The sequence below is a fragment of the Miniopterus natalensis genome, chromosome 18 (genome assembly GCF_054644295.1).
Source record: "Miniopterus natalensis isolate mMinNat1 chromosome 18, mMinNat1.hap1, whole genome shotgun sequence".
In the NCBI taxonomy this organism is placed as follows: Eukaryota; Metazoa; Chordata; class Mammalia; order Chiroptera; family Miniopteridae; genus Miniopterus; species Miniopterus natalensis.
In genome coordinates this window covers 37,847,501-37,859,578 of record NC_142098.1, presented here as the reverse complement: position 1 = coordinate 37,859,578, position 12,078 = coordinate 37,847,501, and the positions used below count along the sequence as shown (strand labels likewise).

At 55.1% G+C, this 12,078-nt stretch overlaps 1 protein-coding gene across 2 annotated transcripts in view; it reads left to right on the top strand.

The window, feature by feature from the left end:
- The first annotated feature begins 983 nt into the window (after positions 1–983).
- Positions 984–12,078, top strand: part of SLC8A2 (solute carrier family 8 member A2) — a 22,096-nt gene continuing 11,001 nt past the window's right edge. For both annotated transcript variants that reach the window (XM_087827277.1, XM_087827276.1), the window contains exons 1-3: positions 984–1,658; positions 6,593–7,257; positions 9,551–9,973. In XM_087827277.1, coding sequence (XP_087683403.1) covers positions 984–1,658; positions 6,593–7,257; positions 9,551–9,973 — 1,763 coding nt within the window. The remainder of the gene's footprint in view (positions 1,659–6,592; positions 7,258–9,550; positions 9,974–12,078) is intronic.

Sequence of the window (12,078 nt, the reverse complement as noted above, 5' to 3'; positions counted from 1 at the left end):
GGGAGCCATAAGGGTTCTGAGCAGAGGGAAGATGTAAACGGATTTGCGTTTTTAAAGGAAACCTAGACAAGACACCGAAATAGCCACTCAAACCCAGAACCAGACTGAGGAAGAGAAGTATTGATACAGTAGAGACCTCATACCCACAAACAGGACAAAAACCCAAAAACAGGTTATGTCACAGCCACTAAGGAATTATGCACCTCACAGAGACTGGGAGTACTGGAGAGAGACACCTGCCACCATTACAGGGAAGGATGTGTGACAGATCCTCCAGCAGCCCCTCCCCACCCCACCTGACACAGACACACACCCCAGCACCCACCACAGCCCAGATTCCAAGCAGCAGCACTCTGAGAGCCAAGAGGGAAACCATTCAAATGCCCTGACGAATCACCTCCAGCCCTTCGCCTCACCCACTAACTGATTCAGTCTGTTTTGTGCCTGGCTTCATTCCTGCAGTGCACGTCTGGGAAATTCACCTGTGCTGCTGGGTGTACCAGTAAGCCCACTCCCTTTTCAGTGCTGTATAATATTCCACGGTGTGACCACTCCACGTTCTATTTCTCCATTTTACTGCTGATAGGCATCTGGGTTGTTTCAAGATGGCAGCTGTTAGAAATAAAGCTGCTGTGAACACTCTTGTATGTGTCTTCTGGTGGGCACATGATCTGTTTCTCTTGGGTACATACCTGGGAGCGGAATTGCTCAGCAGTAGGTTGCATGATGTTCAGCTATTGTTTCCTGAAGTAAGTTAGACCAACTTACACTCCCATCTGCTGCCCATCTGTCTTTATCTTCCTGTCTTTCTCCCTTGGCCTCTGTCTCTCTGTATCTCCCTCATTCTCCATCTTCCCTGTATCAGACCTCAGCTTCCCCCTCATTCTCCACCCCCAACAAGCCTTGCCTCCTGCGTGTCAGGGAGGGGTGTGCTCCTCTCACCCAAACTTCCTCCTCCCCCCTACAGGACGCCACCGCCCACCATGGCTCCCCTGGCCTTGGTGGGATTTGCTCTCCTCCTGGGGGCTCCCCCATGCTCCGGGGCAGCTACCCCGACCCCCTCTCTGCCACCTCCCCCCACCAATGACAGCGATACCAGCACGGAGGTCTGCCAGGGTTCCAACCGCTGCCAGCCAGGGGTCCTGCTGCCCGTCTGGGAGCCCGATGACCCATCACTGGGTGACAAGGCGGCACGGGCGGTGGTCTACTTTGTGGCAATGGTCTACATGTTCCTGGGCGTGTCCATCATCGCTGACCGCTTCATGGCGTCCATCGAGGTCATCACGTCCAAGGAGAAGGAGATCACCATCACCAAGGCCAACGGTGAGACCAGCGTGGGCACCGTCCGCATCTGGAACGAGACCGTGTCCAACCTCACACTCATGGCCCTGGGCTCGTCGGCGCCCGAGATCCTGCTGTCTGTCATCGAGGTCTGCGGCCACAACTTCCAGGCGGGAGAGCTGGGCCCGGGCACCATCGTGGGCAGTGCTGCCTTCAACATGTTTGTGGTCATTGCCGTGTGTGTCTACGTCATCCCGGCCGGCGAGAGCCGCAAGATCAAGCACCTGAGAGTCTTCTTTGTCACTGCCTCTTGGAGCATCTTTGCCTACGTCTGGCTCTATCTCATCCTTGCCGTCTTTTCCCCGGGTGTGGTCCAGGTGAGCAAGGACCCATGGATACCTCCTTGGTGCATGTGTGTCTGCAAAATCCAGAGGGGTGGCTCCCTGGGCTTGGAGAGTGGATCCATGTACCCGCGGAAGTGCGTGCTCACACCCGAGAGGGCCGCCAGGTACAGCTGTGCAGGCCACGCGCTGCGCCAGAGCTTCGGGCTGGAGAGGGCAGGTTGGGATTGAGTCCCCTGGGTGCTCTCAGGCCGCTTCTAGATGGTGCTACAGGCCCTGGAAAGGGCGCGTCTGCCCAGACAGGCTGCCATTTGCAATATATTCCCATCCAGAAGGGACACCTTTTGATTCTCACAAGGGCACCCCGTGTGCTCAGAGTCCTTGTGTAATCCACACTGCAGTTCCGTCTGGCCAGGTGTTTGCTAGGTGTGTTCGTGGTGTCCTACTCTCCCTGTCTTTTGCATTGTCTAGTTCTCCTTTTGCAATAAGACATCCCCATTCAAGCCACAGTTGCATAATCCAGCCTTGTGTTTTCTGCCAGTGCTAATTGATTGGGGTAACTGGTGCAATTTGCAGAATTTATCTGTGGCCGTGCAAGCTACGTGCCCACATCTGCGTGACCCAGCTCTGTGTTTCGCAGACACGCAGTCGTGGTCTGCACCATTCATTCATCATTCATGAGTGGCTTCTGATAATTTATGCCAGTTCACTGTAATTTATACTCACATCAGCATAGGTATAAGCCCAGTCCACAGCAGAGACCACTTTGCATAATTTATTCCAATAGTGAGACAAAATTGAGACCCAGCTGCATAATTTACACCCACATTCACATGCTCATTTGCCTCCCGTTTGTCCAGTGTCTTAACCAGTGTACTGTCTAGCCTTCCTTTAAAACATTTGCCTAATTTATTTCTCACAATCCCGAGACTGTGTCTACATTTGCATAATTTATTCATGGGCCTGCCTAATTCATTTGCACACATGCATAATTTATTTGAGGCTACCCAGGATTCCTCTGCACAAGTGTGTGTCATCTGTTCACACATATCTGTCAGGTTTTGCCTGTTATAGTTTCTTTCCAGGAAGGATCTGAAGGTAGAAGCATAAAAATTATTTGCAGATGATATAAAAGCAGAACTGAGGGAGGAGAAGGCACTGAGAGGAGAGGGGGAGGCGGCAGGGCCTGAAGACAGGGATGAGAGAGAAACAGTTACTGCGACTGACCCAGGACTGTGGCCCCGAGTTTCCTGGCTGCCGTGGTGAATAGTACAGGGTGATGTGTCACAGTTTTCTTTTATTTTTTAAATTTTTATTTACTGATTTTAGAGGAAGGGGGGGAGAGATAAAGGGGGGAGGCTTGAGGGAGACATTGATTGTTGCTGCGCTTATTTTTGCAGGCATTGTTTGCTGCTTGAATGTGCCCTGGCCGGGATCAAACCCTTAACCTTGGCGCATCAGGCTCATGCTCTAACTGGCGGAGCTACCCGCCGGGGCAATGTCACAGTTTTCAGGCGCTGTTAAAAAGGTTTCCAAAATGGTCTTTGATGAGGATTTACACTAAAACTGTGAAAAGGATTTTAGAGACCGTGGATGAGAGGCGGGTAGGGATGGGGGTGGAGGAGAGGTTTCCCCCAAGGAGCTGGCTCAGATGTAGGGAACAGGGTATAAGACGCCACTGCTCTGGATGGAGAAGTAGCCACAGAGGATCCTTTTGGGGGGAACACGGAGACCAGAATTATGGGACATTTTTGTCAAATAACTGAAGGAACTGGCATGAGATAAAGATGTCCCCAGTGCCTCCTGAGTGCAGTGAACTGGGGCAGTGAGAAGAGTGGTCTGGCTCTGGATTTTTTCCAGAAGTGCTGTGTGGCCTCAGGCAAAGTCCGTACCCTCTCTGGGCCTCAGTTTTCACATTTGAACCATGGAAGGGGTTGCACTAGACCATTGTTTTTTGACCCTTCATACCCAATGCTCCTTTTTTATAGCCAATATTTTGTTACATATCCTTTACTCCGCTGATGTGAAATTCTTAGATAATAGGAGAGAGGTCTTCTAGCCTCAGAGTTTGGTGCATGGACCCTAGAGCCAGGGGCCTGGGATCAAATCCCACCTCTGCTGCTTCTTAGCTATGTGACCTTGGGTAAGTTCCTTACCCGATCTGTGCCTCAGTTTTCCCCACCTTAGAGGCTGCGTGAGGATCCACTGAATTGCTACATGTGGAAGGCTTAGAACAGCCAGCCAGGTGCAGAGTGAATGTGAGCTGTTCTCATGAAGGAACTTGAACTTGCCTGTGCTGTTGGCTTCCCCAAGTCCGTATCATGCCTGAACTGCGACATTAAGGAAAGTAATCTCTCAGAACAGTGTGCATTTCCACATGTAAATGCTTCGACATGACTACCTTAACAGTCATGATGAGGGCCCTGGCCAGTGTGGCTCAGTTGGTTGGGCATCCTGGCCACCAACAAGTCTCTGATTCAATTCCCGATCAGGGCACGTACCCGGGGTTGTGGGCTCAGTCTCCAGTAGGGGGCGTGCAGGAGGCAGCTGGTCGATGTTTCACTCTCACATCTATGTTTCTCTCTCTCTCCCTCTCCCTTCCTCTCTCTCTAAAGTCAATAAAAATATATACATTTTTTAAAAAGTCATAAGAGGGAGCCAGATGCTGGCACCTACTTATAAAGAACAAGTTTGGGTTTAAAAGAAAGGAAAAGATCAGAGACCATCCCATGCAAGGGTTCAAGCAGAGGAGCAGGTAGCCGTGAGGTTAAAAACCAGTATATTCAGCGTATGGTAAACCAGACAGGAAAATGCCTCGTGTTTGCAAAAGACAGAGTTGAGTTCTAGACTCCAATTCTTATAAGCAGGGTTTTCACCCATGTGAATATCCAGTGGGAGGTCCCGAAGTCAGGCAGGACATGGGACAGTTCTGTATTGTGGGGGCCTGCCCCATGAGTGGCTAGATGTCACCAGGCTGGGACCATATGCCCCTCCCCAGTTATCGTGGCAACCCATAAGCACCCCTAGATTTCTGATACCCTCCTCCTGGGAGTGCTTCTGCCACAGAGACCTGAGGTGTCCCACCCTTCCCCTCAGGCCAGCAGGTCCCCGCGCCCTGCCACAGTGGGTGCCCTAAAGGAAGGTGGGAGCCTGCTGGAACCTCCCTGATGGGTCTCCCTCAGGGAGGAAAGCCAGTCTCGGGTTTGAGTGTGTCTTCTGATTAAGAGAGAGTCCCCCGCAATACACTCAGTGGCCAGTTTGGTGAACACAAGGCGGGAGTTCATTTTCCAGCTTGTGCCAAAAATTCGGCTTCTTTTCACAAGCCTGCCTGGTGGCTTTTGTGTGGTGTGACTGTTTCTAAGTCCTGCCTTGTCCCTGAGCCATAAGTTAACACAGCGACAAGGGCATGTGGCGACTGGATCTTAAAAGATATTTTCCCTGCCAGACTCATTTTTAAGATACCTCTGGGACCACCTAATAAATACTCTTTAATCTTTTCTGCTTTATCTTTAATGAGAAAAGTGATATTTGAGTCTCTACACGAATATTTTCAAGGTGAACTGTCATGTGTTGGTGGGTGTTTCCACAGGTGGACTGAGTCTCGGACCTCAGTGCGCCCAAGATAATAGCACTAATAATGATAATAATAACAATAATGGTAATGCTAATTTCACATTTTGAGTGTTTTCCATGTGTCAGGAACCAACAATGCTGCATGCTTGGGGTGCATAAGTCATTCAGTCTCCGGGATGTCCCCATCTCATAGACAGGATTCTGTTCAGACAGCCCGGGATCTGAACGGGCATCGCCTGGCCTCTCTGGGGAGGCAGCATATAAACATGGGAACTCATTTCATGAGGCCGAGAGGAGCCAAACTTGTGCCTCTTTTAGAATCAGAGCCCTGTCCCTAAGGGCCAAGTTCCAAGCGAGGAGTCTGGCCAGGGCTGTATGTGCTGGGGGCGGAAGGGGGGGGAGAATCAGGGAGTTGGGGAGGACGGGGGCAGAGCACAGACCCTGGGCGATGGCTGGGGTTTGGAGAAGTGGGGGTGTCCCAGGTTGGGTGGGTTGGGCATGGAGCAGGGAGGAAAAAAGGTGTAGGGAGAGGAGGGAGGGAGGGAGTCACAAGTTCTGCCCCACAGGGGCTGGGACTGGTGGAGGGGGGAGGGCCCTCCCCCGGTGGTGGCTGAGAATATCCGGGTTCCTGGCACTTGCACAGCTGGGCATGATTCTCAGCGTGAGAAAAGGTGGATGAATGAGACCAGGAGAGACACAGAGAGACTTTGAAAAATCTCACAAGGGAAGGAGATAGGTATCTACAAAATATATAAAGGACATGGAACCATGTCAACAAGAGGCAACAAGGAAGGAAGAGCCCTGGTCGAGCGAGTTGGCTGGACTCTTGTCCCATAGGGGGTGCGTAACTCATTCAGTCTCCGGGATGGCCTAGTTACGCACACACCTAGGTGGCAGGTTTGATCCATCTGGGCGCGTCCGGGAGGCAACTGACTGATGTTTCTCTCTCACATCAACGTTTCTCTCTCTCCTCCCTTCCTCTCTTTGAAATCAATAATACATAATTAAAATAATCAATAAAGCCATAATTTAAAAATGACAACAGGCACCGAGAATGAGACGGGCAGGAAGAGAGACAAAGACCTAGACAGACAGACAGAGACAGAGAGGAGCAGAGATAGGAGCCAAGAGAGACAAAAAGAGAGGGAAGGAGAGATGGGGGGGAGACAGAGAGAAATGGGGAGAGGCAGAGATAACAGAGACCAGAGTGGGGTAGAAAGGAAACGAGAGGGGCCGAGACGGACGCCCGAGACGGGAGACACGCAGAGAGCTGAGGAACCGGGAGGGGGGGCGGGCTGCGGTTAGGGACCCGCCGCGGGGAGCCGGGGCCCAGAGCCGCGGGCGGCTGCGAGCGCGCCCCCTGGCGGCGCGGCGGTCCTGACCCGCGGCCCCCGCAGGTGTGGGAGGCGCTGCTGACCCTCGTCTTCTTCCCGGTGTGCGTGGTGTTCGCCTGGATGGCCGACAAGCGGCTGCTCTTCTACAAGTACGTGTACAAGCGCTACCGCACCGACCCGCGCAGCGGCATCATCATCGGCGCCGAGGGCGACCCCCCCAAGAGCATCGAGCTGGACGGCACGTTCGTGGGCGCCGAGGTGCCGGGCGAGGGGGGCGGCCTGGGCCCCGGCCCCGCCGAGGCCCGCGAGCTGGACGCCAGCCGCCGCGAGGTCATCCAGATCCTCAAGGACCTCAAGCAGAAGCACCCGGACAAGGACCTGGAGCAGCTGGTGGGCATCGCCAACTACTACGCGCTGCTGCACCAGCAGAAGAGCCGCGCCTTCTACCGCATCCAGGCCACGCGCCTCATGACCGGCGCGGGCAACGTGCTGCGGCGACACGCGGCGGACGCGTCGCGCAGGGCCTCCCCGGCCGAGGGCCCCTGCGAGGACGTGGACGACGGCGCCAGCCGCATCTTCTTCGAGCCCAGCCTGTACCACTGCCTGGAGAACTGCGGCTCCGTGCTGCTCTCCGTCGCCTGCCGGGGCGGCGAGGGCAACAGCACCTTCTACGTGGACTACCGCACGGAGGACGGCTCGGCCAAGGCGGGCTCCGACTACGAGTACAGGTGGGTCCGGGCCGCGGCCTCCTGGCCGCCGCCAGCCCGCCCTGGCTCTGCTGTGGGCGGGCCCGCGGGAGGCAGTCATTCGTTCATTCATTCATTCGTTCATTCATTCGTTCATTCATTCGTTCATTCGTTCGTCCATTCCTCTCGAGGGCCTACTTGGTACCACACTGTTCCAGGCATTTGGCACATGCTGCCGGGCAAGAGAACACGAGTGTCCACTGTCCACAGGCCGCCCCTCCGTGTTCATTACATACCCGTGGGTTATGCGTATGCTTACCTGATAGGTGTAGGGGGGAACAAGTACCCCCTACACATACCATTACTAAAATAATGTTTATTGAGCACCTACTGTATGCCACGATGGACAAGACATCTAAGGTCCCTGCCTTCCAGTTACAATAAGGCTGTAAACGATTCAATATATAAAAACATCAGGTAATGTAAGTGCTGCATGGGAAAATTAAGTAGCATAAGAGGAGAGTGACGGTGCCCGAATTGTCCCCACGTCTTTGGCTCCACCATAAAGCAACCTGCCCTTTGCACCCTACTGAGTCTCACCGCCCTCTCCTCACCCCCCTTTGAGCAGATGTGTGGTCTTCCCTCATTCAGCAGTTCCTACTGAGCACCTAGTGTGTGCCAGATGCTTTGTTTAATGGCTGAACATACAAATATCAAGATAACGTCTGTCCTCATGTGGCCCACAAAACCCATCATCTATTTGGAGTTCTGTCCATACCACACTCTCAAGAACTGCAGCTTTACAGCGTAGTTTAACTGACACGCAAGTCCCCCACAGTTTCCTAGAATAACAACACTTACCATGTGTCTACTATGATCAGAAGTGGATCTGGGCAATGGAGGCCAGCAGTGACTGAAACACATTAAGTCGCTGCCCGAACGGAGCCAACGTTCTCATGGGAAAGACAGGCCACTGGGAAGTATACACTGAATACATGAAAAGGTCAGGAAGTGGTAAGAGCTGTGAAGAAAAATAAAGCCGAGGACAGAAAATTAAAGATTTTTGAGATGCATTAACACCCCAGTCACTTTGCTGTCTCCAGCCCTGGCAAGAGGAACCCACTGATTCCCTGTCCCCTCACAGTTTCACCCTGACTAATCTAATGTCACTGCCTCCCTCCCTCCCTCCCTCCCCCGCCCCAGTGTAGAGCATCTTGTGTGTGCTTCAAGGACTTACACAACTGACTCTTTTAAACCTAAGCCAGCTCACGTCCCTCCTCTGCTCAGAGGCCTCCCATGGTTCCCATCTCACTTGGACTAACCACAGTCCTCATCGTGGCCTACCAAGGCCTAGGACATCTGCTCCTTGTTCCCTCTCTGATGTCATCTCCCATCCTCTCCCCCTTTCTCCCTCCACGGCAGCCACACTGGCCTCTCCGCTGTTCATCAAACATCCCAGGTCTGCTCCTGCCTCAGGACATTTGCATTGGCCATTCCCTTTAACATGAATACTCTCCCCCAGATATCCTCCACTTGGCTTCCTCCCTCAGGTCTCTGCTCAAATGTCACCTCCTTAGCAAAGCTTTTCCTGACGCCCTGACACAGCACCTCTCCTCACTCTGCCCTCCTCTGCTTTTCTCCACAGCACCGTGGCACCTGACATCATGTTTGTAATTCACCTCCTGCACTAGAATGCTTCTCTGATCTGGTTTTACTGCTGTTTCCCCAGCACTTAGAACAGTGCCTGGCACACAGCAGGTGCTCAATAAATATTTGTTGAATGACTCAACTGTAACTAAACCATTAAATGTGTAATTGTCACTGTGATACAGCTCTGCCATGAGGCTGAGCCCGTGAAGACAGAGTCTGTTCACTGCTGTGTTCTCAGCAGTGTCCAGCACAGGGCACAGGGCAGGTGCTCAGGGTGTGTTTGTCGAATGAACGAATGAATGACACCAAGTTAAAGAGTGTGGTCTTTCTCTTGGGGGTACCTGGGAACACAGAAGGGTTTGTCAGAAGTGAGACAAGGTCCGTTCTGGGCCCTACATCACTTCCACTCCAAGTGTGGTCCATTTCCCAGGATCCTGTGCTTCCCCTGGGAACTAGTTAGAAATGCAGTTTTGAAACCTGCAGCTACTGAACCAAGACCTGCATTTTAACAGGACCCCCCAGGGATTCATGACCGTGGAACCCTCCAGGTTCTCTCTCCACCTTGGGACTTTGCATGTGCTGTTCCCTCTGCCTGGCCCACAAACCCTCCCCCAGGAAGCCCGCCCTGACTCGCTTTCCCCCAGGCCTGACCGCAGCCCTGCACCCCTTTCCCCCTCCGCTGCAGCGAGGGCACCCTGGTGTTCAAGCCGGGCGAGACGCAGAAGGAGCTGCGCATCGGCATCATCGACGACGACATCTTTGAGGAGGACGAGCACTTCTTCGTTCGGCTGCTGAACCTGCGCGTGGGCGACGCGCAGGGCATGTTCGAGCCCGACGGCGGCGGGCGGCCCAAAGGGCGGCTGGTGGCGCCGCTGCTGGCCACCGTCACCATCCTGGACGACGACCACGCGGGCATCTTCTCCTTCCAGGACCGCCTGCTGCACGTGAGCGAGTGCATGGGCACCGTGGACGTGCGCGTGGTGCGCAGCTCGGGCGCGCGCGGCACCGTGCGCCTCCCCTACCGCACGGTGGACGGCACGGCGCGCGGCGGCGGGGTGCACTACGAGGACGCGTGCGGCGAGCTCGAGTTCGGCGACGACGAGACCATGTGAGAGCGCGGGGAGCCTCGGGAGACGGGGAGGGGCCTGCTGGAGGGGCGGGGCCACGGGAGGGCGGGTCTGGTGGTGGGCGTGGTTGCGTGGTGGGCGTGGCCTCCCGGTGGGTGGGGCCTTGCGCGTGAAATGGAAAGGTCAGGGAAGGTGGGCTGGGCCCGGAGAGGGGGCGGGACGGGAGAGGAGGCAGGAGACAGGAGTGACGGGCGGCGGCCCAGGTGGTGGGAAGGGGCGTGGGCGGGGCCTGGGAGAACTTGGCTGGGTTGGGGAGGAGAGGGTGGAGCCGAGGAGGAAGGGCCAGGTGAGGAGAGGTGGGAGGGGGTAGGATGAGGGCCTGGGCGGAGGAGTGTGGAAGGCTCACTGGGTGGCTGGAGATGAGGGGAGGGTCCCGTCGGGTGGAGCCCGACGACGTGGAGGACCAGCCTGTGCAGTGGAGAAAGGGCCTTAGGCGTGGGTGGAGCCCGGGCAGGAACAGCGGGAAACAGCTGGACAGCGGGAGAGGGCGGGGCATACGGAGATGGGGCGGGGCTTGTGGGGAGCAGGTGGAACCTGGGGAAATAAGAGACCGAAGGGAAATGTGGGCGACGCGTTGGGAAAAGACTGAGCAGGAATATGGGGACCGGGGAGGTGGCGGCAGGGCCTGCGGAGACTGGAGGGCTGGGATTTGGGAAGGTGGTGTGGAGTCTGGGGCGGTGGGCTGGATGCACAGGCATGCATCTGTAGACACACAGACGCAACCAACACACGCACACTAGCAGCAAACACACAAAGTCACGGACACGCACGCTAAAGCAGGGCCACCGCCTCACACAGATGCCCAAGTCCCCCGTGTGCCTGCGGCCTCACCTCCCCCACCTGCCTGCCTGGGATGCAGCGGGCGCCTGCCCCCCTTTGCCGGCTCCCTTCCGCCGCCCCCGCAGCCCGTCTGTCTCCCTCCTCCTGCCGCCCACGCTCCTCCCACCAGGCAGAGCCCCCGCCGCGCTCCTTCCCCCTCCCAGCCTCTGTGCCTTGGCCTCCACCCAGAGCCTCACCGCTCTCCCTCTCTCCCTCTCTCCCTTTGCGTCTCCGTGTCTCCCACTTGTCAGTCTCCCTCTGGGTCTCCGTTTATCTCTAGATCTCTGTCCACAGTACCGGGCTGCCTGACCCGGGTTATGTTTCAGTAATGGATTCTCTATACCTTTCCATCGTCCTCTCTGTCTGGCTTGGGATGAGAACTTGGGATGGGTGGGGGCTGAGAGCACCATCCGTGCACGGGAAAGGATGCTAGAAGAGAGACAGACAGACACCCAGAGATAAAGGAGACCTAGAGAAAGAGACAGAGATAGGGAGAGACAGAGCCAGAGTAACAGAGTCAGAGAGAGAACCAGACAGAGGGGAGACAGAGCATGAGAGAGAGAAACAGGGAAAGAGAAACTTAGAGACAAAAGGAGAAGGAAACTGAGAGACAGATACATCAAGAGAGGGAGAGGGAGCCTGACCAATGTGACTCGGTTGGTTGAGTGTCGCCCTTTGCACCGAAAGGTCACCAGTTCAGTTCCCGGTCAGGGCACATACTCAGGTTTCTGGTTCGATCCCCGACACAGGAGGCAGCTTATCCAATCAGCTTTTCTCTCTCTCTCCCCTTCTCCTCCTTCTCCTTTCCTCTCTCTCTAAAGTCAATAAAAACTTATTTTTTTAAAAAAAGAGAAAGGGATAGGGAGAGGCTGAGAGACTGAGATGGAGAAAGACCGAAGGGAGAGAGATTGCGGGGGGGTGGAGAGAGAGATTCTGGTGGAGAGGCTCAGCGGGACTCAGGGAAGGAGAGGTCCTTGGGAAGCCATAAAGAGGAAAAATGAGTTGGGGTCAGCGAGAGACAACAGGAAACAGCCTGAGAAAGAATGGGCCTGAGGTCAGAGGCCGCGGCAGGCAGGAGAGTGGAGTTTCCAGGAAACACCAAGGGCAGGCGCGAGAGTGATGGAATGTCACGCTGGGGAGGAGGGCTTCTTCCTTTGATCTCAGGAAGCCCTGCCCTTGTCGAGCTCCAGTCCTTCTTGCTGTCCCCTACCAGTTGGGTTTCTCCTCCTGGGTCCCCTGAGGGCACACTTGTCAAGGCACCAGTCGG